This window comes from Lithobates pipiens, unplaced genomic scaffold, assembly GCF_037356315.1.
Source record: "Lithobates pipiens isolate NorthernLeopardFrog02 unplaced genomic scaffold, aLitPip1_a1.2 Scaffold_27, whole genome shotgun sequence".
Classification (NCBI taxonomy): Eukaryota; Metazoa; Chordata; class Amphibia; order Anura; family Ranidae; genus Lithobates; species Lithobates pipiens.
Genome location: NW_027507788.1, coordinates 157,253,792 through 157,279,605, shown reverse-complemented (window position 1 = coordinate 157,279,605; position 25,814 = coordinate 157,253,792). Strand labels below are relative to the sequence as shown.

The window sequence follows — 25,814 nt, the reverse complement described above, 5'->3', positions numbered from 1 at the left end:
AATGACCCCTTTTTTGGAAAGAAGACATTCCAAGGTATTTAGTAAGAGGCATGATGAGTTTTTTGAAGTTGTCATTTTTTCCCACAATTCTTTGCAAAATCAAGATTCTTTTTACTTTTTTTTTTTTTTTTCACAAAATTGTCATATTATCAGGTTATTTCTCACACACAGCATATGCATACCACAAATTACACCCCAAAACACATTCTGCTATTACTCCCGAGTATGGTGATACCACATGTGTGAGACTTTTACACAGCGTGGCCACATACAGAGGCCCAACATGCATGGAGCGCCATCAGGTGTTCTGGAGCACCCAGGACAATTCTGACATTTCTCTCCTACATGTAAAAATCATCATTTATTTGCTAGAAAATTACATAGAACTCCAAAACATTATATATGTTTTTTTAGCAAACACCCTGGAGAATACAATGGTGGTCTTTGCAACTTTTTATCTCACACGGTATTTGCGCAGTAATTTTTCGAATGCTTTTTTTTGGAAAAAAAACTGTTTTGTGCTTAAAAAAAAAAAACACAGTAAAGTTAGCCCAATTTTTGCATAATGTGAAAGATGAAGTTACGCTGAGTAAATAGATACCTAATATGTCACTCTTCAAAATTGCACACGCTCGTGGAATGGCGGCAAACGTCGCTACTTAAAAATCCCCATAGGCGACGATTTACATTTTTTTTACTGGTTATATGTTTTGAGTTACAGAGGAGGTCTAGGGCTAGAATTATTTCTCTCGCTCTAACGTTCGCAGCGATACCTCACATGTGTGGTTTGAACACCGTTTTCATATGTGGGCGGGACTTACGCATGCGTTCGCTTCTGCATGCGAGCACATGGGGACAGGGGCGCTTTTAAAAAAACATTTTTTTTTATTGTTCATTTTACTTTATTTATTTTAGTTTGACATTTTTTTCCCCAAAAATATTTTTTTTGATCACTTTTATTCCTATTACAAGGAATGTAAACATCCCTTGTAATAGGAATATGGCATGACAGGTCCTCTTTACAGTGAGATGTGGGGTCAATAAGACCCACATCTCACCTCTAAGCTGGGAAGCCTGAAAAAAAAAAAGATTCTGGCTTTGATCGTATTAGCGATTCGGTAGAAGCACCGGAGGGCGGAGGGCGGCGGGAGATGTCTATGGCTGGGTATTGCAGGGTATCACCGACTATGGCTGGGTATCTCAGAGCATGGTGTTGCAGAGTACTGCGTTGCAGAGCATTGCAGGGTATTGGCGGGTGTTGCAGAGCATTGCAGAGTGTTGCAGGGTATTGGCGGGTGTTGCAGAGCATTGCAGAGTGTTGCAGGGTATCGGCGGGGGTTGCAGAGCATTGCAGAGTGTTGCAGGGTATCGGCGGGGGTTGCAGAGCATTGCAGAGTGTTGCAGGGTATCGGCGGGGGTTGCAGAGCATTGCAGAGTGTTGCAGGGTATTGGCGGGTGTTGCAGAGTGTTGCAGAGTGTTGCAGGGTATTGCAGAGCGTTGCGGAGTGTTGCAGGGCATTGCGGAGTGTTGCAGGGCATTGCGGAGTGTTGCAGGGCATTGCGGAGTGTTGCAGGGAATTGCGAAGTGTTGCAGGGCAATGCAGAGTGTTGCAGGGCAATGCAGAGTGTTGCAGGGCAATGCAGAGTGTTGCAGGGCAATGCAGAGTATTTGCAGGGCATTGCCGAGTATTTGCAGGGAATTGCAGAGTAATGCAGAGTATTTGCAGGGAATTGCAGAGTAATGCAGAGTATTTGCAGGGAATTGCAGAGTAATGCAGAGTATTTGCAGGGAATTGCAGAGTAATGCAGAGTATTTGCAGGGAATTGCAGAGTAATGCAGAGTATTTGCAGGGAATTGAGGGGTTAATTTTCAGGGAGCAGCGATGTGGGCACTGCAGATGCAGCCCACATCGCTGCTGACACCGATCTCTTCCCCCTCCGCTGTACCGATCGGTACAGAGAGGGGAGGGAGGAACCGGCGTCATAACATGACGCCGGCTTGTTTACAAGTGATCACTCCGTCATTTGACGGAGCGATCACGTGGTAAACGGCCGCGATGAGCGGCCGTTTACCGTGATTCGTGATGCGCCGGGTCCACTGGACCCAGCGGTCACGGATGCTCTCGTGTGCGCGCCCCAGGGGGCGCGCGAGAGCAGAATTCTGGGAGGCCGTTAATTAACGGCCTCTCAGAGTTAAACAACCGCCCTGAAGCCGTTAATCGGGAATGGGCGGTTGTTAAGTGGTTAATACTTGAAACAAATGATAGCATCGGCAACTCCGAAATCCATTTACATTTCTTTATTTGCTTACATAATGTAGAGTATAAAAAATGCTAAATGTGTTAGCCCTTTTTATACTCTATATCATGTAAGCATATAAAGAAATATATATGGATTTCGGAGTTGCCAGATCTATCATTCGTTCCAATATTCGTATATAACTGTAGCGGTGTAGTTGCCACTAGTAACAGACAATCCACCAATTCACCCCGCTGCCAGAATTCATACATCACAAAGACAACGATCAGTCTTTTGCTGGATTTTTGTTTTTGTTTTTTTATTGCGGAATACAACTTAGTTGGGGAAAGAGGTATATGGGATGCCCATAGCATCATTGAATTGTCATTATATTTTAAAGATTACATTCACTAGCACATAGTTAGAGCCAGAAGAGATGATGTGCACTTATAATGAGTATGATTCTCCTCCTGCATCTCCATGCAGACTGTTGCTCCTCCTCTGCTCAACTTCTGCTCACTATTCCTTCCATGAATTCGACATCCATTACCGTGTAAAGAATGGAGACATCCCCATTGACCTTGTAACAGTGATGGTCCCAGAACTTCTTCTCCTTCTTCATAAACGTATTTCCTCTTGCACAAACTTATTAATACTGAGGTTAAATAATGTTGCATCTTCTTCTATGAGCAAGAAGGACCCACTCTGAATGAGTCCTTAAGCAGGCTCTGGTTGCTCGCTGCTACTAGGCCTGAGGGCTGCAGCACCTCTCCCCGGAGGCCTAGCAGTTCCGAGCCAGCCCAGTTTGCAAATCCTGTGTCCTCGGGTCACATCGATTTGACACAGATCCCCAAGGTCTCTCCTCTGATCCAGGACTCCTCATCATTCATTGTGTAAATGATGAAGACTTTGCTAATGACTGTGCAGAAGCAAAGTTCCCTCACAGACTTCCTGGCACATCCAACCCTCCACTGTGGTAACACTCACTGACCTTCCACCGCCCTGGATCCTTAATGAGGAACTTGACCGGACCATACGTTCCGACAGCTTCACCTGCCCCTCTGCTCCAGGAGTTCTCTATCACCGACTGTGTGATGATAAAGACATTGCCAATGACCGTGTAGAGGTAAAGTTCCCTTACAAATCTCCCTGGGCCTCCTCCTGCGATCGGTACACCCCCCCCCATATGGGTGTGTGCACTCCTGCTTCTGCCAAGTATTCCATTCCTCACTTCACTCAGCCGACATCTCCCCCTAGTGTCAAGTTACCTCAGTTTATATAGGAGGCCTGCCCCCTACCAGTACCAGATGGTGATTGGTCAGGGCTCCCACATGAGCTGCCTGCCATTCCAGTTCTAGGCCCAGCCCCTCTTCCAGAATATTCTCCCTAGAAGCAGGGGAGGCGCCTCAGAACTGGAGCTTATATATCATATATATATCAAATATTTCATTTAAACTTGCTCGTGGCTGTAATGTATTGCTGGCTCCCGGCAACATAGATGAAAAATCAAGGAGAAAAACGGCGTACCTTCCCCCCCAGTCCATACCAGACTACATGCCCTCAACAAGGGGAGGGTGCTTTGTAATCCCCCAAAAGCACCTTCTCCCCATGTTGATGAGGACAAGAGCCTGTTCCTGACAACCCTGGGCTGTGGTTGTCAGCATCTGTGGGCGGGAGGCTTATCGGGACCTGGAAGCCCCCTTTGACAAGGTGGCCCACAGATCCCTGCCCCCCTATGTGAATGGGTATCGGGTACATTGTACCCCTACCCATTCACCCAAAAAAGTGTCAAAAAGTAAAAACTACAACAGACAGTTTTTTGACAATTCCTTTATCAAAAAAAGAAAAGAAAAGAAAAGAAAAGAAAAGTGTCCCACGATGTACATACATCGTCAAGTATGCTGCCCGATGGACCCCGAAAAATAGGAGGCCTCATGGTGACTGCTCTCTTTTTGCTGTGACAGCTCTTATAAAGGCAAGGGCGGGACCACCCGCTGATCTAACCAGATGACCCCACCCTCTCTGATGTCAGAAGGGGGCAGGGTGACTCCGTTAAATCACCAGGTGGCCCCGCCCTTGCCTATATAAAAGCTGTCACAGCCAAGAGACAGCAGTCGGTGGGAGGCCTTCCATCAATTTGAAGCTTTTTTCTTTTTTTTTTCCCTATTATTCTGGTCTGTTGGGCAGCATGGTTGAAGATGGATGACATCGCGGGACACTTTTTTTTTTTTTTTATAAAGGAATTGTCAAAAACTGTCTTTTCACCTTAAAATCTTTGCCAGACCCAAAAGGCCTGGTATGGATTTTTTGGGGGTCCCATGCCATTTTTTCCTTAATTCTGTCATAGGGTTCCCCTTGACCACTTCAATACACTGTATTATATACTCTTCACTGCACTATATACCCTGCACTGTATTATATATATACTACACTGGCTTCACTATATATTCTGAGCTGCATTATATATACTGTACCGACTGCACTGAACTGCATTATATATACTATACTGACGGCACTATATACTCTGAACTGCATTATATATACTATACCGACTGCACTATATACGCTGAACTGCAGTATATACTATACGGCTTGCACTATATTCTCTGTAGAACAATTGGACCTTTCGTGTTGGTGGTGCCAGAACACTGTAACCCCTCACAGTTACTCTTGTCGGGTGCAGGAACGGCCCTGCTGCTAAAAATGATTTCAAAAATTGTAATTACATGCCCCAGTGTCATGTACCTGATGGTTGAGCCCATGGATGCAGGGAGCAGCTTCTCACATTCCTCTGACTCAAGAACTCTTGATAGAGCAGACAGAGGTTCAGGAGCGTAGAAGGGGCACAAGTGCCTGACAGGTCACAGATGCAAGAGTTGGTCCGAACTCCAAAAAGCAGAAGGAGAATCATATAGGAACTGGGACCAGCGGTGAGCAGGAGCAGCAGGAACACTCAAACCGGATCAGAAAGGGAGGTGTCATGTAGATCAGGACACCAGCGGATCTCAAGAAGGCCGGGTCGAACACTGGCAGGCAGGAACAGTACCAAGGTGGCAGACAAGGCGTAGTTGTCGGCAAGCCGGGTCTTACACAGGCGGGCAGGATCGGTACCAAAGCAGCAGGCAGAAGAATAGTCAAGACAAGCCGGGGTCAGTGGCAGGCAGCAAACAGAGAGTAGTCAGAGGCAAGCCGGGTAACAGATAAATAGAATAGTTATTGGAATATGACTAAATAATAGTCAATGGTGCTGCATTCACCGTATGGGCCAAACACTATTCAAAAATATATTTGCAGAAACAATCAAGCGATGGTGTTGCGCTCCAATGTGAACTGTGATAATATAAATACCCACTTACAATGTGGACACAGATATGGGAAAAAAATATATAGGTAAAATAATAAAAACTGTGATCAATAATGTGCAAAAAAGCAAAATAGGAGTGAAAAAGGGCTAAGTACAATAGATAAAGTGTACTTAACAGCTAGCATAAATACAATGAAAAAAAATGGTATAAATATAGCAATGGAGCTTCAGAATGTCCAAATGTGCAACATAGTGCAAAGTGCAAACAAACAAATTAAGGTGAAAGCGATCAAAATAAAGTGTCTGAAAGTCCTTTACAACTCATAAACCAATAATAATCACACCATAAATAAGGCGAAACTTCAGAATGTCCAAATGTGCAAAGGTGCAACAAATGGTATAGATTCCACTTAGTATAAAGAAAGAATTTGAGTGAAAACGGGCTAAGTACAATAGATAAAGAGTAGCTAGCATAAATACAATGAAAAAAAGTGTGGTATGGATTCCACTTAGTATTAAAGTGCAAGGTGCAGGATATGGGGTAGCATCAGTAGGGTGACACAGTGACTATAGGTGAATCTTCGGTGAGAAATGTCACCTGCGGGTGTACTAACTTATTACCTTACAGCTGCAAGGTAAGCAGCATATAGTAAACCCAGTGGGTCACTCTGGGGCAGAGGGGTAGCAGCCTCTTTCCTTTCTTCTCAGTTGTAGATCACCTAAAGGGTCACAGCTTGTTTCCAGGGACAGGTACTCAGCAAAGTGGTTTGCTCCCAGTGTGTCAAGCAGGTAAAATAGAGAAACATAGGAGAGGCTCTCTGGTGTAGTATGTTTAACACTCAATGTAAGTTTATTCAACATAAAGCAAAAAATAGGGTACTCACATTTAAAACTAGCAACAGTGCATTGCATACAAACGAGCAGCGAGCTCGGATGGTAAAAACGTCACTTCCGGGGTCCTGTGTCTAACATGTATTGTCACTGTCACGTGACTTCTTTGAAGAAGCCGGGTAACAGGTATCAGGTAACAGACAAGGTAATAGCAGGAGGTCTCTCAGGAACGCTGTAGATCGGACAGCAGGGAGGCAAGGTGACAAGTTCCTTTAAATAGCCCCTTTGGCGCCAAGATCCGTCATACTGCGCGCCCGCGCACACCCGCGCACAAGCGCGTTTGCGTGCTCTCATTAACGTTGCCGCGCACCCGTTAGTGCCCTCGCGCACACGTGTGCGCCCATTAGCGTCAGAGCGCACCCACGTGCGCCAGTATGTGCCATCTCGCACACCCGCATGTGCCCACCTGCATTAACGTGCACCAGTGTGCGCCGGTTGGCTCTTCTGCTGGGGATTCTGCAGATAAGACTTCTGGAAATAGCCGGGCGATCAGAACGTCCATCTTGACACCCAGTCAAACAGGTGCAGAAAAATTGGGCCTTGGATGTTGGTGGTGCCAGAACACTGTAACCCTTCACAGTTACTCTCGTTGGGCGCAGGAACGGGCCCTGCTGTTAAAAATGATTTAAAAAGTGGAAATTACATGTCCCTGTTAAAAAGGTGGTTAAAAATTTGGTCTTAGGTGTTGGTGAATTGATGCCCTAAACCAAAAATATTGTCCAGCTTGCATCATCAAGATTCCAGAATATTATAGGCAGCATAGGCAGTCTTCAAGGGATCCCAGATCCCTAGAAAATGCAATCAGTTACATCAACATCAGGGGCTTGATAGCTGCTGATCCAGGACTGATTCATTTTGATAAATGTGAGCCTATCAACGGAGTCTGTGGACAGACGCACTCTTTGATCTGTTACAAACCCTCCAGCAGCACTGATTGTCCGTTCAGAAAGCACACTGGATGCAGGACAGGCCAGTAGCTCAATTGCATAATGAGGAAGTTCTGGCCAGTGGTCCATCCTCAAAACCCAATTGCTCAGTTGGAAAGGTATCCATGTCTTCTCTTGCCCCTAGATATTCCTGCACCATATAATGCAGACCCTGCTGATAGTTGCTTGAACAGGTCAGACCTTGGCGTTAAGGACTGAAAAATTGTTTAAAGGCATCGGTCAGCCGACCACCTTCCAAGTTCTCCACCGCTCTTCCTCTGACTGAACAAAGCCTCAGAAACCTGTTGTCCGACACCAGGAAATGGTAACCTCCCAGGGTCTGGAAATGCGTTACACAAAGTTTTCTTAAAGATGTGCTGAAGATGTTTCATTCTCTGCTCCCTCTGCAAAGGCAGGATGAGCTTTGCAACTTTACCGTTGTAACGTCGATCAAAAAGGGTTGCCAGCCAATAATGATCCCTCTCCTTGATACCATGAATCCTAGGGTCCTTTCGCAGGCTTTCCAGATTAAGGGAGCACATGCAGCGTAAGTTATGCACTTTAAGCAGCCGCACATAGTGCACGGGTGACCGCACACCTGCCGTGCTCGCCGACAGCCGCCGACAAAACACCCTACCCATTGGAAGAATTCTACAAGCAAAGTTGAGTTTCCCCAACAGTGATTGTAGAACCTTAAGCTGCACCTTGCGCTTGTCCAGTAGTCCCTGAATGACGGTCTGCAGATCCACAAGCTTGTCCTCCGGCAACCTGCATTCCATCGCTTTGGAATCCAACACAATACCCAGAAAGGTGATGACCTTCCTGGGCCCTTCCGTCTTGTCGGGTGCCAACGGGATGCCGAACCGTTCCGCTACGTGTTCCAGCATCGCCAGCAACACCCCGCACACTCTGGAATCCGGCGGACCCATGCAGAGAAAGTCATCCAAATAATGGATAACAGAGTTCAGCCCTGTGACATCCCGCACCACCCATTCCACAAACGAGCTAAATGTTTCAAACACTGCGCACGAAATGGAGCACCCCATGGGGAGGCAACGGTCAACATAAAACATGTAGTCCCAATGACACCCCAACAACCGAAAACTTTCGGGATGGACGGGGAGCAACCGAAAAGCCAACTCAATGTCTGTTTTCACCATCAGCGCCCCCCGCCCATATCGGCGGACCCAACTCACCGCCGCATCAAAGGACGTGTAGCTAACTGTACACTCCCCAGGATCAATGGCATCATTGACCGACCCCCCTTTCGGAAAAGACAAGTGGTGAATTAGCCAAAATTTCTGCGGGTTCCTTCTTTGGAACCACCCCCAAAGGAGAAACCACAAGATCAGGGAAAGGTGCCCCCGGAAAAGGGCCTCCCATCCGTCCCAACTCTACCTCCTCAGCTTCATAGAAACCACGTCAGGATGCAGCAAGGCCAACTTCAGTTTCCGCTGTACCGGCGGGACCACCTCTAACCTACCCGGTATCTGAAACCCCTCTGTGAAACCCTCCTCCAATAGGCATGCTGCCTTCCTATCCAGATACCTACTGAGAAACGGTCGCATCCTTTCCACCATCACTGGCGTCCTCCCTCTTTTTCGCAGCATCTCCTGATCTGTTCCTGCCCTGTTTAAAGCAGCGTGACAAAGGGTGTGTTCCCCCGCAGCCGGAACACTCGCGTTTCTACCGACAGGATCCGCCGAACTTACAGGATCCCTCGTTGAACTGCCAACCATTCCCTTCTTTCTACTGGCTGATTGTCTGGGAGCGGAAGATCCACCAAACCCCCCCCCCCCCCTGAAAAAAAACTGGCCCGGTGCTCTCGCCATCAGGCGCATCCACAGACTAATGTCCTTGTGGTCCCATCTCAGCGACGGTTGCACCGCTCTCCGCTGGCGACACTGTTCATAGTATCTCAGCCACGCAGTTCCCCCGTACACTCGGTAAGCTTCCCCAACCGAGTCCATGTAAAAGAAAAGAGCCGAGCAATGCTCAGCGTTCTTTTCTCCAATCACACTCGCCATGATGGCGAAGGCCTGCAGCCAATTCGCAAAGGTCCTCGGTATCAGTCTGTACCACCGCTTCTCCTCGTCGTCTTTTTTAGTATCGTCCGGTTTGACCCTGTCCAGGTTGAACTTCTCTAGTGGTAGTAGTGAAAATATCTCCACATACTCACCCTTCCATAATTTTTCCTGTAGCTTTGGCTTCAAATGAGCCCCCAACGGCCCTTCAAAGCAGACATACACCTCGCATTTCGAAGAGTCCACCAAACAGACAATGTCTTGTCTAGTAGAGGACTCACTCCCGCTCGATGCCTTAATGGGCACTGGCGGCTCCAGCCCCGCGGGCCCAGCCACTGCCGGGACAACCACCCCTTGGGCACCGACCACCGCTCCCATGCCTTTTGCGCCTCCCCCTGACACACTGCCAAAAGGGACCCACGCCTCCGCCGGGCCAGCGGCAGCCCTCTCCTGGTGCTCAAATCTGCCCACTAGCTCCTTGATCCCAGCCAGAAAACCCAACAGACCACTGTCCACTCTGACAGCCCCACCTGTCCCCAAACCCCCCTGCTCCACCACCTCCTGTGTACCCGCACTCACAGCACCACCGGAATCCGCCGAAACAACCCCCCCACCAATAGGTAAACTTAAAGGGTACTCACCGGGCTGCACAGGAGCGATCCCACCAGCCGATCTCTCGGACACCCTAGCAGGGGTTGGACTTCTCGGAACCTCCTCCTCCGATCCGGACACCTCCCCCTCTGACCTTTGACCGGACATCAGCGCATCCTCTCCAGACAGCCCACCAGGGGACACGGCCCTGGCTGCCGAGGGTAAAACTGCCGTCCTGGCCTGCCGCTGCCCTGCGTACCCGCCAGTGGATTTTTGCGTTGCTTTTGTAGGGCCGGTGCAGACCACCTCAGCCCCGTCCAATCGACCACCAATCGCCGACGCCAGTCTCCGTCCCTCCTCACCCGACCTGGTGATGCTAGCCCTGCGGGGGGGACCCACCCCCGCGGCCCGAGATTTCCCCCGCTGGGGTCCTAACCCTGCGTGCTCCACGCTGGGTGGGGGGGCCGCATTCGCTCCTACTGCTCTCCTATGGGGCCAGGCAGCTCCTGTAGATCCCCCTTCTGGCCTGCTCCTTTGTCCCAGCCTCCTTGGGGACGGGCTCCTCAGTCTCCCCCTCCATTCCTGGTGGCTCTCTTCGCCCGATGGAGCCCAACCCCGGACTGCTGGCATCAGCCCTCCCTCTCCTGGGGGGTTCAGGTGAAAACCTGGATGGGGGCCATGACCTCCGTGGGCGCCCCCCCCCCCCGCCGTCCATGGACGTCCCCTCCAGCTGCCCCAGCAAAACCCCCAGGGTCTCCTGCACCCATGCCTCCCCCCGAGTGGCTGCCTCCTTTCTAACCTTTGCAATCAGCTCCTCTATGGCTGCCATGCTGCTGTCTTTCTAAAACTTTTTTCTTGAATGCTGCCTCGTGGAGGGGGCGGGATCAGCTTCTCTGCACTGAGTAACCCACACCCTGCTCCCCTCAGCCAATCCCCGGCCCCCAGCAGGGCTGACATGCACTGTTCACACAGTCATGCCAGCCCTCTGCCTACAGGGTTTTGTTAACCCCTGCGGCACCGGGCTTTTCTTTTTTTAAGTTTTATGTTTACACTATGCTACACAGAATTGTGGAAATGTTGCTTTCCTCTACAAGTACCCTTGTGTTGCAGGGGTTGTAAAGGGTTTAACTTGAGAGAGAGATGTAAGATTAATGATATATACAGGATGTGGGGGAGGGGGACTCTACCCTGCGATGCAGAGTGATCCCAAAGGTGCATGCGGGGGGGACCCCTCACCATAGTCACTGCGGGTCTTTTAGCTGTGAATACTTTGTGATACGAGACTGTTACCCTAATGCCGAAACTACTGTAATCACTCTTGTTATGTAAGATGTTACATTGAATCTCTGAGGGTAAAGTGGCATAATTATAATGTTTACCTGATGTGTATTTTGATGCTTTTATAATCAATAAAAATAATTAAAAAAAATTAAAAATTGAAGGAGATAGTACAGAGGTCGTACTTTCAGAGTGTAATGTACAGTACATGGCCATCCTCTATAGAATTTCTAAACCTTAGGCCGCGTACACACGCGCGGACTGGTTGCCCAACCTTGTTCGTCAAACAGTTTCGGCAAACAGTCCGCTCAAAATTTGCATGAGCGGACTTGCCCACACACGAGCGGACTGTTTGACGAACAAGGTTGGGCAAACAGTTCGCTCAACTTTTGAAATGAACGGACTCGCCCACGTAAGGAGGAGGCAAATCCGCCCATTTCGAGCGCGTGTACAGGTAGGCGGGGCCCGCGAAGGAGACGTCGCGGGCTCCGCCGCCTGGAATGGGCTTAAAGGGGAACCCCAACGCCGAAAAAAATCGGCGTGGGGGTTCCCCCAAAGTCCACAACAGACCCTTGTCCGAGCACGCTACCCGGCCGGCCAGGAAAGGGGGGCGAGCGAGCGCGCCCCCCCTCCTGAGCCGTACCAGGCCGCGTGCCCTCAACATGGGGGGGTGCCTTGGGGAAGGGGGGGGCCGCGCGGCCCCCCCACCCCAAAGCACCTTGTCCCCATGTTGATGAGGACAAGGGCCTCTTCCCGACAACCCTGGCCGTTGGTTGTCGGGGTCTGCGGGCGGGGGGCTTATCGGAATCCGGGAGCCCCCTTTAAGAAGGGGGCCCCCGGATACCGGCCCCCCACCCTATGTGAATGAGTATGGGGTACAATGTACCCCTACCCATTCACCTGTGAAATAAAGTACAAAAAAAAACACAACACAGGGGAAAAAATATTTTATTGCACAGCTCCGGGGGTCTTCCGTCTTCGGGGGTCTTCTCGCCGGACTCCTCCGCTATCTGTGTGTAGCTCTTTTACTAGCGGAGGAGTCCGGCTTTCTTCCTCCCCGCCGCCGGCCTCTTCTCCCGACTTCGGGGGTCTTGTCCCCCTCTTCGGTTCTTCTGCCGGGCCACCGCGCCTTCTTGTAGCTCTTTTACAGGCGGTGGCCCGGTCTTCTGTCGTCGCCGCCGCCGCCGCCTTCCGTTCTTGTTCTTCTTCTTGTTCTTCTTCTTCTTCCCCAAGAGATGTTGACACGTCGCTCCCTCCGGCCGGAATGCCAGAGCCGCGCTGTGCGGTCACTTATATAGTGACAATGGGGCGGGGTCACATGGTATATGTCACATGGGTTGGTCACATGGTGACCCCGCCCCCTTACGATGTCATAGTCCCCATGTGACATCAACCCATGTGACCAACCCATGTGACATATACCATGTGACCCCGCCCCATTGTCACTATATAAGTGACCGCACAGCGCGGCTCTGGCATTCCGGCCGGAGGGAGCGACGTGTCAACATCTCCTGGGGAAGAAGAAGAAGAACAAGAAGAAGAACAAGAACGGAAGGCGGCGGCGGCGGCGGCGACGACAGAAGACCGGGCCACCGCCTGTAAAAGAGCTACAAGAAGGCGCGGTGGCCCGGCAGAAGAACGGAAGGCGGCGACAGAAGAACGGAAGGCAGCGGCGACAGAAGACCGGGCCACCGCCTGCAAAAGAGCTACAAGAAGGCGCGGTGGCCCGGCAGAAGAACCGAAGAGGGGGACAAGACCCCCGAAGTCGGGAGAAGAGGCCGGCGGCGGGGAGGAAGAAAGCCAGACTCCTCCGCTAGTAAAAGAGCTACACACACATAGCGGAGGAGTCCGGCGAGAAGACCCCCGAAGACGGAAGACCCCCGGAGCTGTGCAATAAAATATTTTTTCCCCTGTGTTGTGTTTTTTTTTGTACTATATTTCACAGGTGAATGGGTAGGGGTACATTGTACCCCATACTCATTCACATAGGGTGGGGGGCCGGTATCCGGGGGCCCCCTTCTTAAAGGGGGCTCCCGGATTCCGATAAGCCCCCCGCCCGCAGACCCCGACAACCAACGGCCAGGGTTGTCGGGAAGAGGCCCTTGTCCTCATCAACATGGGGACAAGGTGCTTTGGGGTGGGGGGGCCGCGCGGCCCCCCCTTCCCCAAGGCACCCCCCATGTTGAGGGCACGCGGCCTGGTACGGCTTAGGAGGGGGGGCGCGCTCGCTCGCCCCCCTTTCCTGGCCGGCCGGGTAGCGTGCTCGGACAAGGGTCTGTTGTGGACTTTGGGGGAACCCCCACGCCGATTTTTTTCGGCGTTGGGGTTTCCCTTTAAGCCCATTCCAGGCGGCGGAGCCCGCGACGTCTCCTTCGCGGGCCCCGCCTACCTGTACACGCGTTCGAAATGGGCGGACTTTCCGAGCGGGAACAGTCCGCTCATTTCGAAAGTACAGCGGACAGGCCCACACACGGGCGGACTGTTCGCTCAAACACAGTTTCAGCGGACAGTTTTTCGGAATTTCCGAAAGACTTTGTCCGTCCAACTGTCCGCTGAAACTGTCCGCTGAAAGCCCACACACGAGCGGACTGTCCGCCCAAACACTGTTCAGGGTTGGGCGAACAGTCCGCCCGTGTGTACGCGGCCTTACACTATATCCAAAGCAAAACACAAGGCATTTTTGGCTGCAGAAAAAAAGAACCTCTGTTCTGTACTCGTAATTTAACCACCTAAGCCCTGGACCAATTTGCAGCCAAAGGACCAGGCCCCTTTTTGCAATTCGGCACTGCGTCGCTTTAACTGCCAATTGCGCGGTCGTGCGACGTGGCTCACAAACAAAATTTGCATCCTTTTTTTCCCACAAATAGAGCTTTCTTTTGGTGGTATTTGATCACCTCTGCGGTTTTTATTTTTTGCGCTATAAACAAAAATAGAGTGGCAGTTTTGAAAAAAATTCTATATTTTTTACTTTTTGTTATAATAAATATCCCCCAAAAATATATAAAAAAAAATTTTTTTTCCTCAGTTTAGGCCAATATGTATTCTTCTACATATTTTTGGTAAAAAAAATCGCAATTAGAGATTGATTGGTTTGCGCAAAAGTTATAGCGTTTACAAAATAGGGGATAGTTTTATAGCATTTTTGTTAATTTTTTTTTTTTTACTAGTTTCGGCGGCGATCAGCAATTTTTATTGTGACTGTGACATTATGGCGGACACATCGGACATTTTTGACACATTTTTGGGACCATTGTCAGATATACAGAAATCAATGCTATTTAAATGCATTGATTGCCGTGTAAATGACACTGGCAGTCAAGGAGTTAACCACTAGGGGGCAATGTAGTGTTATGTATGACGTTATGGGTTTTTTAATCGTAGGGTGCGTGGCCTGGCATGTGACGTTACTGATCATTCTTCAGCTCTGTGACCCGATCACGGGACACCAGCGGCGATCGAGTCCGCTGGTCCCGGGGCCACGGTCATGGAGCACAGGACCAGGTCGGGAGCGCGCCGCCGGAGGCGCACTCCCGACACACAGCTGAGCACTTAAAGAATCACGTACGGCTACGTGATTGTGCCCAGCCTTGCCATTCTGCCGACGTATATCGGTGTGAGGCGGTCCTTAAGTGGTTAATGCAGTCACCTGAATCTCTGCCATCAAAACATAATGACTTGAGTCACATTGTATAAATCATGGGTGACATGCTAATGAAGTCATATTAATATTTATAAATGTTTAATTTATCTCACCCATCAGAAGATAGGAGACACACTGGAAGATTGCTTAAGTGGAGATAACAATATTACAGGATGGACTTGCATAAACTCTACCATGTACACGACTTCCACTCCCGGAATTTCCTAGACACATACTTTTCCAGTAAACCAGATACGCCCTTTAGTCATGAAACATTAATGTATCCTATGGAGAAATTTCACAATGCATTTTCCACAGGTAAGTAAAGCATTTTTTGAGACATAATTTCTGTGCAGGAAATATATATTAGGGGAAATGAAGCATGAACTTTTGATTTGCAGAATGGTCTTATACAAGTGAAAAAATGGCAGAAACAGAGGGTGAAAGACTCTTGGATATTTTACCTTGCTATTGGAGTATAAGAATTTACAATGCTTTTAAAAAGTATTCATACCCCTTGAAATTTTCCACATTTTGTCACATTACAAGCAAAATGTAAATGTATTTTATTGGGATTATATGTGATAGACCAACCCAAAGCGACACATAATTGAGTCAATACTTTGTAGAACCACCTTTCGCTGCAATTACAGCTGAAAGTCTTTTTGGGGATGTCTCTACCAGCTTTGCACATCTAGAGGGTGCCATTTTTGCCCATTCTTCTTTGCAAAATAGCTCAAGCTCTGTCAGATTGGATGGAGCGCATCTGTGAACAGCAATTTTCAAGTCTTGCCACAGATTCTCAATTGGATTTAGGTCTGGACTTTGACTGGGCCATTCTAATACATGAATATGCTTTGATCTAAACCATTCCATTGTAGCGCTGGCTGTATTTTTAGGGTCGTTGTCCTGCTGGAAGGTGAACCTCCACCCCAGTCTCAAGTCTTTTGCAGACTCTAACAGGTTTTCTTATACGATTGCCTTGTATTTGGCTCCATCTGTCTTCCTATCAACTCTGACCAGCTTCCCTGTCCCTGCTGAAGTAAAGCATCCCCACAAAATAATGCTGCCACCACCATGTTTCACGTTGGGGATGGTGTGTTCAGGGTGATGTGCTGTGTTAGTTTTCCTCCACACATAGTGTTTTGCCTTTAGGCCAAAAAGTTTAATTTTGCTCTCATCTGACCAGAGCACCTTCTTCCACGTGTTTGCTGTGTCCCCTACATGGCTTCTCGCAAACGGCAAATGGGACTTCTTGTGGCTTTCTTTCAACAATGGCTTTCTTCTTGCCACTCTTCCATAAAGAGTAGATTTGTGAAATGCATGACTAATAGTTGTCCTGTGGACAGATTCTCCCACCTGATCTGTACAGCTCCTCCAGAGTTACCATGGGCCTCTTGGCTGCTTCTCTGATGAATGTTCTCCTTGTCCAGCCTGTCAGTTTAGGTAGACGGCCATGTCTTGGTAGATTTGCAGTTGTGCTATACTCTTTCCATTTTCAGATGATGGATTGAACAGTGCTCTGTGAGATGTTCAAAGCTTGGAATATTTTTTATAACTTAACCCTGCTTTACACTTCTCCACTACTTTATCCCTGACGTGTCTGGTGTGTTCATTGGCCTTCATGATGCTGTTTGTTCACTAAGGTTCTCAAACAAACCTCTGCGGGCTTCACAGAACAGCTGTATTTATACTTAGATTAAATTACACACAGGTGGACTCTATTTACTAATTAGGTAACTTCTGAAGGCAACTGGTTCCCCTAGATTTTAGTTAGGGGTATCAGAGTAAAAGGGGCTGAATACAAATGCACGCCACACTTTTCAGATAATTATTTGTAAAAAATGTTGAAAACCATTTTTACCATTCCTTCCACTTCACAATTATGTGCCACTTTGTGTTAGTCTATCACATAAAATCCCAATAAAATATTCTGCCATTTTTGGTTGTAACATGTCAAAATGTGGAAAATCTCAAGGGGTATGAATACTTTTTCAAAGCACTGTACATAAAGATGCTGAACATTATCCTCCGAGATACAGTTAACAAGGTTTTGCTAGATCCTACGAGGTTGTCAGGGATATGTGCATGTAATCAGCCTATGGTTTCCAGGTGGCTTCAAATTTGTTAAGTGAGGCGCACCGGTAGGACATCTTATTCTTATCTATCTTCTTCTTAACCTGACCTTACTGATCTTACTCTTCTTTTCTTTTCAACCTATCTTTCTTCCTCTCTTTCTTCTCTCCCAATTCTTCCTACTTACGGAGGGTTCCCAAATGCAGTTTGAAACGATCCCACTAGTTGAGGTGGGAAATACATAACAGAGTAACCTTGGTAGGGAACAAGGTAGTTTCCCGAATCACAATGGGCAAGACTGTAATGAACCCATAACTGTTATATATAGAACGTCTAGTCTCAACCCTCCTGATGGAAGTCTACCAGAAACATACATCAAATAGACATAAGTTTTCATATCCAAATACTATCAATGTCTTAATAAGCTGTTGAAACACCTAACTTTCAATACAATTTTCTACCACTATGCTGTATAACTATTTCTAATCTACGCATATTTTTACACTTTGTATCCTTACACTGGTAACATTTACATTGCATTATTTTCATTGTCTATCTTGAAATTTCAAAAAAAATCGATTGAAAGAAAGATTCAGGACATTAACAAGACATCATAAATCGAAATGAGTTAAAAAGACCAATCAACCCATCTATAGGGGGATTCTGGTTGCCTGACTCAGCCTCTGCCATAGTTTCCAGTCCAGTTATGTGCTCCTGAAAAAGTTTTAGCTGCCCCCAGACATGTGCGATTTGGTTTCGTAATGAATAGATTTTCATACGAATTTGTTAGTATTCGTACAATCTAATCAATTCAAACATCAGAATAGCTGAAAGAACCAAAATACGAAAATTACAAAATTACGAATAAGCAAAATAACAAAAATGCAAAAACACTTAATGGACAAACTTACAAAAATACGAAACTCCGATACAGTAAAAGAAAGAAAATTACATCTATAACCAATGATTTGCATTTTGTATTTTCAATCTTTTGTCTGTTCGTAATTTCGTATTTTCATTTGTGTGTTCATAATTTTGTTTCTTTGTCTGTTCGTAATTTCGTTTGTTCGTGTTCTCGAATCATTCTCTTGAATGGACAGTGTAAGCGTATCTTAATATGTATGTTCGTAATTTCGTGTTCTCAAATCGTTCTTTTGAATGGGCAGTGTATTAGTGAGTGATGTATATTACATAATATCTGTAGCCAATCAGCTTATCCCTTTTGTGTCTGAGTCACATGAAACGGAATTACGAATCATTTCATATCAATGAAAATATAACTGTTACAAAAATACGAATGAGTCAGAATATGAAACCTTGCATCTTGCGAAATTACGAATCGTTACGAATTAACGTAAACATAAATAAATGAAACAAAACAAAATATTTTGTTGTGCACATGTCTACTGCCCCCACCCACCTCTGTGTGTTCCAACTCTTACTCTTACATTCTCCATGAAAGACATTATGTGCTCTACAAACTATTACTACCTTGTCTCTTCCCATACTTATCTAATTTATAAAACCCTACTAAGCACACTGATATAAAGTTACTTATGAAAACACACACATTGCTGCTAGTAAAACATTATCTTATTTATTTCCCATTAAATTAGGAAAGCTAACATAAAGTAATAAAAGGACATTACAATATCACGCAGCTTACATTCAGAACATACAATACAATAATATGAAAGATACTTATCACACGGTCCTCTGCGAGGCTTTGCTGCATCAGCTAGGCTCAGACCAGGACAGGGCCTTCACCATGAGGTTTAGGCCGGAGCCATCTCCCAAAGTAGGCCGAGTCACCACATGGCAGGGTCTCACAGCAAACAGGAAAACATTGTCTGTGTGTGAGCCTTTTCATACAAACATACACACCCACTCGTAGCCACCCCCATTTGCCTTCCATCCAATAGATTTCGCCAAGAGGCATTCCTTCACATGTATGTCCATTCTTCAGGAAGCATGCTGTATTGTCCACTATTGATCAGTGTTTTCAACGATGAGCCACCCAGCTTGATTTTACTCCCTTTCAAGCCTGCAACCACACACCTCACAGCAGGGGGGGTCCGAGTCCAGCTATTGTTCTTCTGATTACAAAGCTTTCATGTGCTTCATTCATTTGAGGCTAAGTGGCTACCTCAACAATGAACAGATAACATAAGTATTATATGAGTTCAATCCAACACTCCATAACAGTGGCGGCTGGTGAAGTTTTAGGATGGGGGGCGCCAGACCCAGCCCTTCCTTTTTTATCCCTCCCACTTGGTGAAAATGGGCGCGGTTTCAGGAAAATAGTGGAACGTTACTTAAATGGTGTGGTATAAGGGGGTGTGGTTAGCAACTGATATGAAGAAGGGATGGAGCGAGAGGGTGGGACAGCAGGCCCAGATACCACACAACAATAGAAATATGTCATGTCACCTGCCACCAGATGCCATCAGGTATCCCCAGCAGAGTCCGTCATTACATCAGGTTCCTCCAGCGGAGTCCTTCCTTACATCAGGTGCCCCCAGCGGAGTCTGTCCTTTCATCAGGTGCCAACAGCAAGCAGAGTCCCCCCTTACATCAGATGCCAACAGCAGAGTCCTTCCTTAAACACACAGATCCACATCCTGTCAGTGGAGTGGAGACCGATGGTGTGTTCTCAGTACAGAGAAACACTGATCGGTCTCCTTCCCTTGTGTGTCCCCTCCTCCCACAGTTAGAATCACTCCCATAGGGAACATATTAAGCCCTGCAGCGCCCCCTGGTGTTAACCCTTTCCCTGCCAGTCACATTTACACAGTATGTGGAACAAAAAAGTGTAGCGCTGAAAGAGTGAATACAAACACACTAGATACAATTTATGAGCAAATGTAAACAACCTGTGTTAAACCACAGAAGAGTCGCACACTTGTTGTGAGATCAATGTAGGCAACACTGTGTGTACTCTATAGTCCTTAATGGAATATGCATACAACTTTTATGTGAAAAAATGTGATAGCAATAAAATGACGTGATATAAATCCAAAAAATTGGGTAGTAATCAATATATCAGTCTATACAGGAGTCCTCATATACTATATAAGCAAAGTCAGCCAATTTTCTCTTGGAAACCTTGAATTAAGATGGCAGAAAAATCAACGACAGAGATCTGCTTGCCTGTGGTGATATCTGAAGACACCGCACTCAATAGAAATAAGGTGGACACCCTTACCAGAAATGTTGGACCCACCTGCCGTTCGACAGTGGGTCTAAAATGCGTATCGTCCCAAGGGGACTGTGCTCCAACTCCTCATGAAATGGGTCCCAGAATCCAGTCCTCCCATAGACGTCTTCAATCTCAAGTAGAGGTAGATGATCCAAGCTGTCGCCAACTGATGTTTTCCACAATCGAGGGCGATAATATTTCCAGGGCCAGATGTGTCCAAGCTCTAGTTTCGGATAGGAACTCAAACGGATGGCATAAAAACCAGAAAAAGAAAAAGAAAGGGGGGCTCTGGATAGTGTAGGTCAGAATAAACCAGTTGGTTTTATTAAAATTATACGTATTTGACAAATATAAAAAGTGCAATTTTATAGCACCGATCGCTGTGTAAATGTGAATGGTCCCAAAAATGTGTCAAAAGTGTCCAATGTATCCGCCATAATGTCGCAGTCATGTAAAAAAAATCTCAGATCGCCGCCATTACTAGTAAAAAAATAAAAATAAATTTAAAAAATGCCATAAATCTATCCCCTATTTTGTAGATGCTATAACTTTTGCACAAACTAATCAATATATGCTTATTGCGATTTTTTTTACCAAAAATATGTAGAAGAATACGTATCGGCCTAAACTGAGGAAAAAAATAGTTTTGTTTTTTTTAAAATGGGATATTTATTATAGCAAAAAGTAAAAAATATTGTGTTTTTTGTTTATAGCGCAAAAAATCAAAACCGCAGAGGTGATCAAATATCACCAAAATAAAGCTCTATTTGTGGGAAAAAAGGACATCAATTTTGTTTGGGTGCAACGTCGCATGACCGCACAATTGTCGGTTAAAGCGACGCAGTGCCAAATTGCAAAAAGTGCTCTGGTAAGGAAGGGGTTCAAATCCTCCAGGGCTGAAGTGGTTAATAATGCTTAGTGAAAAAATAAAAGTTTAAATATCGTACCTGGGGGGTGTCTATAGTATGTCTATAGTATGGCTGTAAAGTGGCGCATCTAGAGGAGGTTGTTTGGTGTTAGTGCCCCTTGTTATTCATTTGACTTTGTATTTTTGAAATGTACCTGCCTACTCACAAATAAACTGTCCTTTTTGAAGTAAAACACATACGCAAGTATTTCTTGAACCAAAAAAAACATTTATTTAGGTGTCAAACAAATAAAAAGGAAGGCAACGCTGGAGAAACTCCTCGATTTGGCGAAGCCTTTGGCCCCTTGGGCAAACATTAAATATTTTTAAAATGCAAAATTGGTGGCCTGAGGAGTACATATCTGAGGGAGAACAGTCTGGTCCAGAAGTCCAAGAGATCAGGAAGAGCAGATGACGTCTATGTCCCCAGGCTGTGGTCATACAAGAGGCTGCATCTTCTGTCAGACCAGACTTAACCCAGGCCATCACTCTCTGGTCTTCCTTAGGCACTTCCCTCCAGGCTTCCTTCCAGGCTGTGGCTCTGCTCCTCTAGTTGTGGCAGGAGGTGGAGGAGGAGGAGGGCGATGGTCGACCTCCCGGCTGCCACTTGCCACAGCCTTCTCCCAGCTGCCACTTGCCACAGCCTCCTCCCGGCTGAGGTCTTCCTGTGTATGAAAATGGAACATAGTTTTAGTTTTTTGGTCATCAATCACACAATTTTGTGCTCATAACTGTTGCAAATTGAATGGAATATCATTCTGAGCCCAGCATTTTTCATTCTTGTCCCAATCATTTTTGGTCCCTACTGTCTATTGATATGTAAACCACTTTGTTAAATCACAACTTACTGACCGATAATAACATCTAGTTAACATAATTAAATGTATGAAAAGAAATATGTTGAACAATGCTATACCTGTCTCAAGCTGGGCCCCTCCACATGTTGCTGCCTGGAAGGCCCAGGTTGGACATTGGAAGCCTCAGCTGGGGGTGAAGGAAACCTTGAAGGAAGACTGTAGAGTGATGGCCTGGGTTCCCTCTGGTCTGCCAGAAAATGCAGCCTCTCGTAGTGCAACATCCTGGGGACATAAATGTCATCTGCATCTCCTGATCTCATGGACCCCTGGAACTTCTTGCGCTCCCTCAGATATGTACTCCTCAGGGCACCAATTTTGGCCATCACATAGGTCATGACTGCCATGGGGAGCATGATCTTCACCAAACCAAGAAGTTTCTCCAGCGCTACCTTCCTCATTCTTCAGTCCTTAGAAAGGGGGTTGTTCATCTGCCACAGGCAGGGCAGCTCCCTGAGCATATCAATAATTTGCTACAGAAAATGTGGTTCTTTGAAGGGATCCATCTTCTTTGCAAGACACAACACAAGACAAACCCTAATAATGTCAGGCTAAACTCTACTAATCTTGTCCCAATATAGGCCTCTATAAAAGCAATATAGGATAGTGATGTACCAAGTTAAAATTGAACCTTCGTTTGAACGATCGGCGCGTCAGCTCCTCACTCTGCTCACAGATCATATGTACGACACACACGTGTTGCGTTTTATATACAGAGCGCATGCGTGAAACTCCGCCCGCCCCTGACGTTCTTTCTAGTCTATTCCCCGCCCCTTCTCTTTTGGTGCAGTGGGGAGAGCACATGGCGGAGACACAGCAGGGGCATGATAATTCTACTAACGAGGAGGAGGATAAGAAAAGCCCGGAGCCAGAAACGTCCCGATCCCCGAGGAGAAGATTTAAGGCCTCAAATATGTATTTTGGAGAGATGTTGGAGATGGTGGACATATCGAAGTGGAACGACTATGATGGAAAGTATGGACCTTACCCAAACCCAAATGTCAGAAAGGCCAAGATCATGACTAAAGTTGTGAAGAGTCTTCAGAAGAATTTTGGGGTACTATGATCCAAGGATCAACTGAGAAAGCGCTGGTCAGAAATGAAACTGAGGGAGCATGATCAGTACAGAAGGATCAAGCGAGTTCTTCAAAAAAGTAAGTAGTTGTCGTGTGTTTATATTATTATTATTGCTTGCATACTGCTCCATGTGCTTTGATTTAATGTTGTACAGTTTAAAATGGCCACTTTCATGTTCATGGGTTCAATCATTCGTCACCGTGTTCTTGTCGGCCGGAAATTCTGACAACTTTGTCCGACCGTGTGGATGCAACACTACTTCTGGACTAAATCCGTCGGAATTTATCCAATGGATTTTGTGGTCGAAATGTCCGACCGTGTGTACAAGGGCTTACAGGAGAGAATTTTCCTTTCATGGGGTACATTTCCTCTCACGTCCTGTTGTCTCCCTCTGTTTGTAAGTAATGCTGCGTACACAGGTAGCCCACTATCCGACGGACTTAGCCTGGCAGACTTCCCGCCAGACTGTCCGTCGGACTTTCCGAACGGGCTACTTGCCCACACACGGCACTTTTTCAGCGGACTAATACGGCTTACTAAGTCCGCCGTACTATCCGCCCTACTTTTGAAATGAATGGACTCGCCCACACACGCGGAGGAAAGTCCGCTCATTTCGAGTGCGTCTCCAGGTAGGCGGGGCCCGCGAAGGAGACGTCGCTGGCCCCCGCCACCTGGTATGGACTTAAAAGGGAACCCCAACACCGAAAAAAAGGTCCACATCTGACCCTTATCCGAGCACTCTACCCGGCCGGCCAAGAAAGGGGGGGGACGAGCGAGCGCCCCCCCCCACTCCGAGCCGTACCAGGCCGCGTGCCCTCAACATGGGGGTGCCTTGGGGAAGTGGGGGCCGCGCGGCCCCCCCACCCCAAAGCACCTTGTCTCCATGTTGATGAGGACAAGGGCCTCTTCCCGACAACCCTGGCCGTTGGTTGTCGGGGTCTGCGGGCGAGGGGCTTATCGGAATCCTGGAGCCCCCTTTAATAAGGGGGCCCCCAGATACCGGCCCCCCACCCTATGTGAATGAGTATGGGGTACAATGTACCCCTACCCATTCACCTGTGAAAAAAGTACAGAAAAAAAACACAACACAGGGTAAAAATAGTTTAATGCACAGCTCCGGGGGTCTTCCGTCTTCGGGGGGGTCTTCTCGCCAGACTCCTCCGCTATCTTCTTCTAGCTCTTTTGCTAGCGGAGGAGCCCGGCTTTCTTCCTCGCCACGGCCTCTTCTTCCGACTTCGGGGGTCTTGTCCCCCTCTTCGGTTCTTCTGCCGGGCCACCGCACCTTCCAGGCCAGATAGCGGAGGAGTCCGGCGAGAAGACCCCCCGAAGACGGAAGACCCCCGGATTCTGATAAGCCCCCCGCCCGCAGACCCCGACAACCAACGGCCAGGGTTGTCGGGAAGAGGCCCTTGTCCTCATCAACATGGGGACAAGGTGCTTTGGGGTGGGGGGGCCGCGCGGCCCCCACTTCCCCAAGGCACCCCCATGTTGAGGGCACGCGGCCTGGTACGGCTCAGGAGGGGGGCCGCTCACTCGCCCCCCCTTTCCAGGCCAGCCGGGTAGCGTGCTCGGACAAGGGTCTGATGTGGTCCTGGGGGGAACCCCCACGCCGATTTTTTACGGCGTTGGGGTTCCCATTTAAGGCCATACCAGGTGGCGGGGCCAGCGACGTCTCCTTCGCAGGCCCCGCCTACCTGGAGACCCACTCAAAATGAGTGGACTTTTCTCCGGGCGGGAAAAGTCCGTTCATTTCAAAAGTACGGCGGACTGGCATACACACGGCCGGATTGTCGGCCCAAATTCAAGTCCGGCGGGAAGATTGGAGTGCAAAACTACTTTCTAAGTCCGTCGTAATTTCGGGTCAAAAAAGTATGCCGGAGGCTACACACGGGAGGATTGAGTTTGCCGGACTTTTCCACCCGATTGTTTGATCGTGTGTACGCGGCATAAGAGTTATTTTAAGTCGGATGTTTGAAAGTAGACATGTGCATTCGTTTTCGTCCGAATGCATTTTCGTCCGAATTTCAGCTATTTTCGTTTTCGTTTTGACAAACGATAACGAAAGCACAAAATCCGAAAAACAAAAGATCCGACATAAATAAATGCTTTATTTTCGTTTTCATTGTTACAACAGTTCGATATAGAATAGGAGATTCGACATGACTCTGACAATAACAATCTGTCTATAGAACCTGTGGTCGAATGTGCCTAACCTTACCTCTATTAGTCCAAGATTATATAGAGAAAATATTCGACAGAGAAAAAAGATTTGACAGAGAGAAAAGATTCTGCAAGTTACTGTCCTAAAAAGTGTTTGGGGACCCGGGTCCTGCCCCAGGGGACATGTATCAATGCAAAAAAAAGTTTTAAAAACTGCCGTTTTTTCGGGAGCAGTGATTTTAATAATGATTAAAGTGAAACAATAAAAGTGTAATATTCCTTTAACCCTTTCATGACTAAGCCTATTTTTGGAATTTGGTGTTTACAAGTTAAAATCCATATTTTTTGCTAGAAAATTACTTGGAACCCCCAAACATTATATATATTTTTTTAGCAGAGACTCTAGAGAATAAAACGGCGATTGTTGCAATATTTTATGTCACACGATATTTGCGCAGTGGTGTTTTAAACGCAACTTTTTGGGAAAGGGACACTATCATGATAAAAAAAAAAAAACAGTAAAATTAGCCCAATTTTTTTGCGTAATGTGAAAGATAATGTTACGCCGAGTAAATAGATACCAAACATGTCACACTTTATAATTGCGCGCACTTGTAGATTGACGACAAAGTACGGTACCTAAAAATCT

At 47.1% G+C, this 25,814-nt stretch overlaps 1 protein-coding gene across 1 annotated transcript in view; it reads left to right on the top strand.

The window, feature by feature from the left end:
- Positions 1-15,065: 15,065 nt before the first annotated feature.
- LOC143934276 (nicotinamide N-methyltransferase-like) overlaps positions 15,066-25,814 on the top strand; it is a 57,708-nt gene continuing 46,959 nt past the window's right edge. Inside the window, exon 1 of the mRNA XM_077457741.1 lies at positions 15,066-15,210. Within this exon, the coding sequence (XP_077313867.1) occupies positions 15,066-15,210 (145 nt within the window). The remainder of the gene's footprint in view (positions 15,211-25,814) is intronic.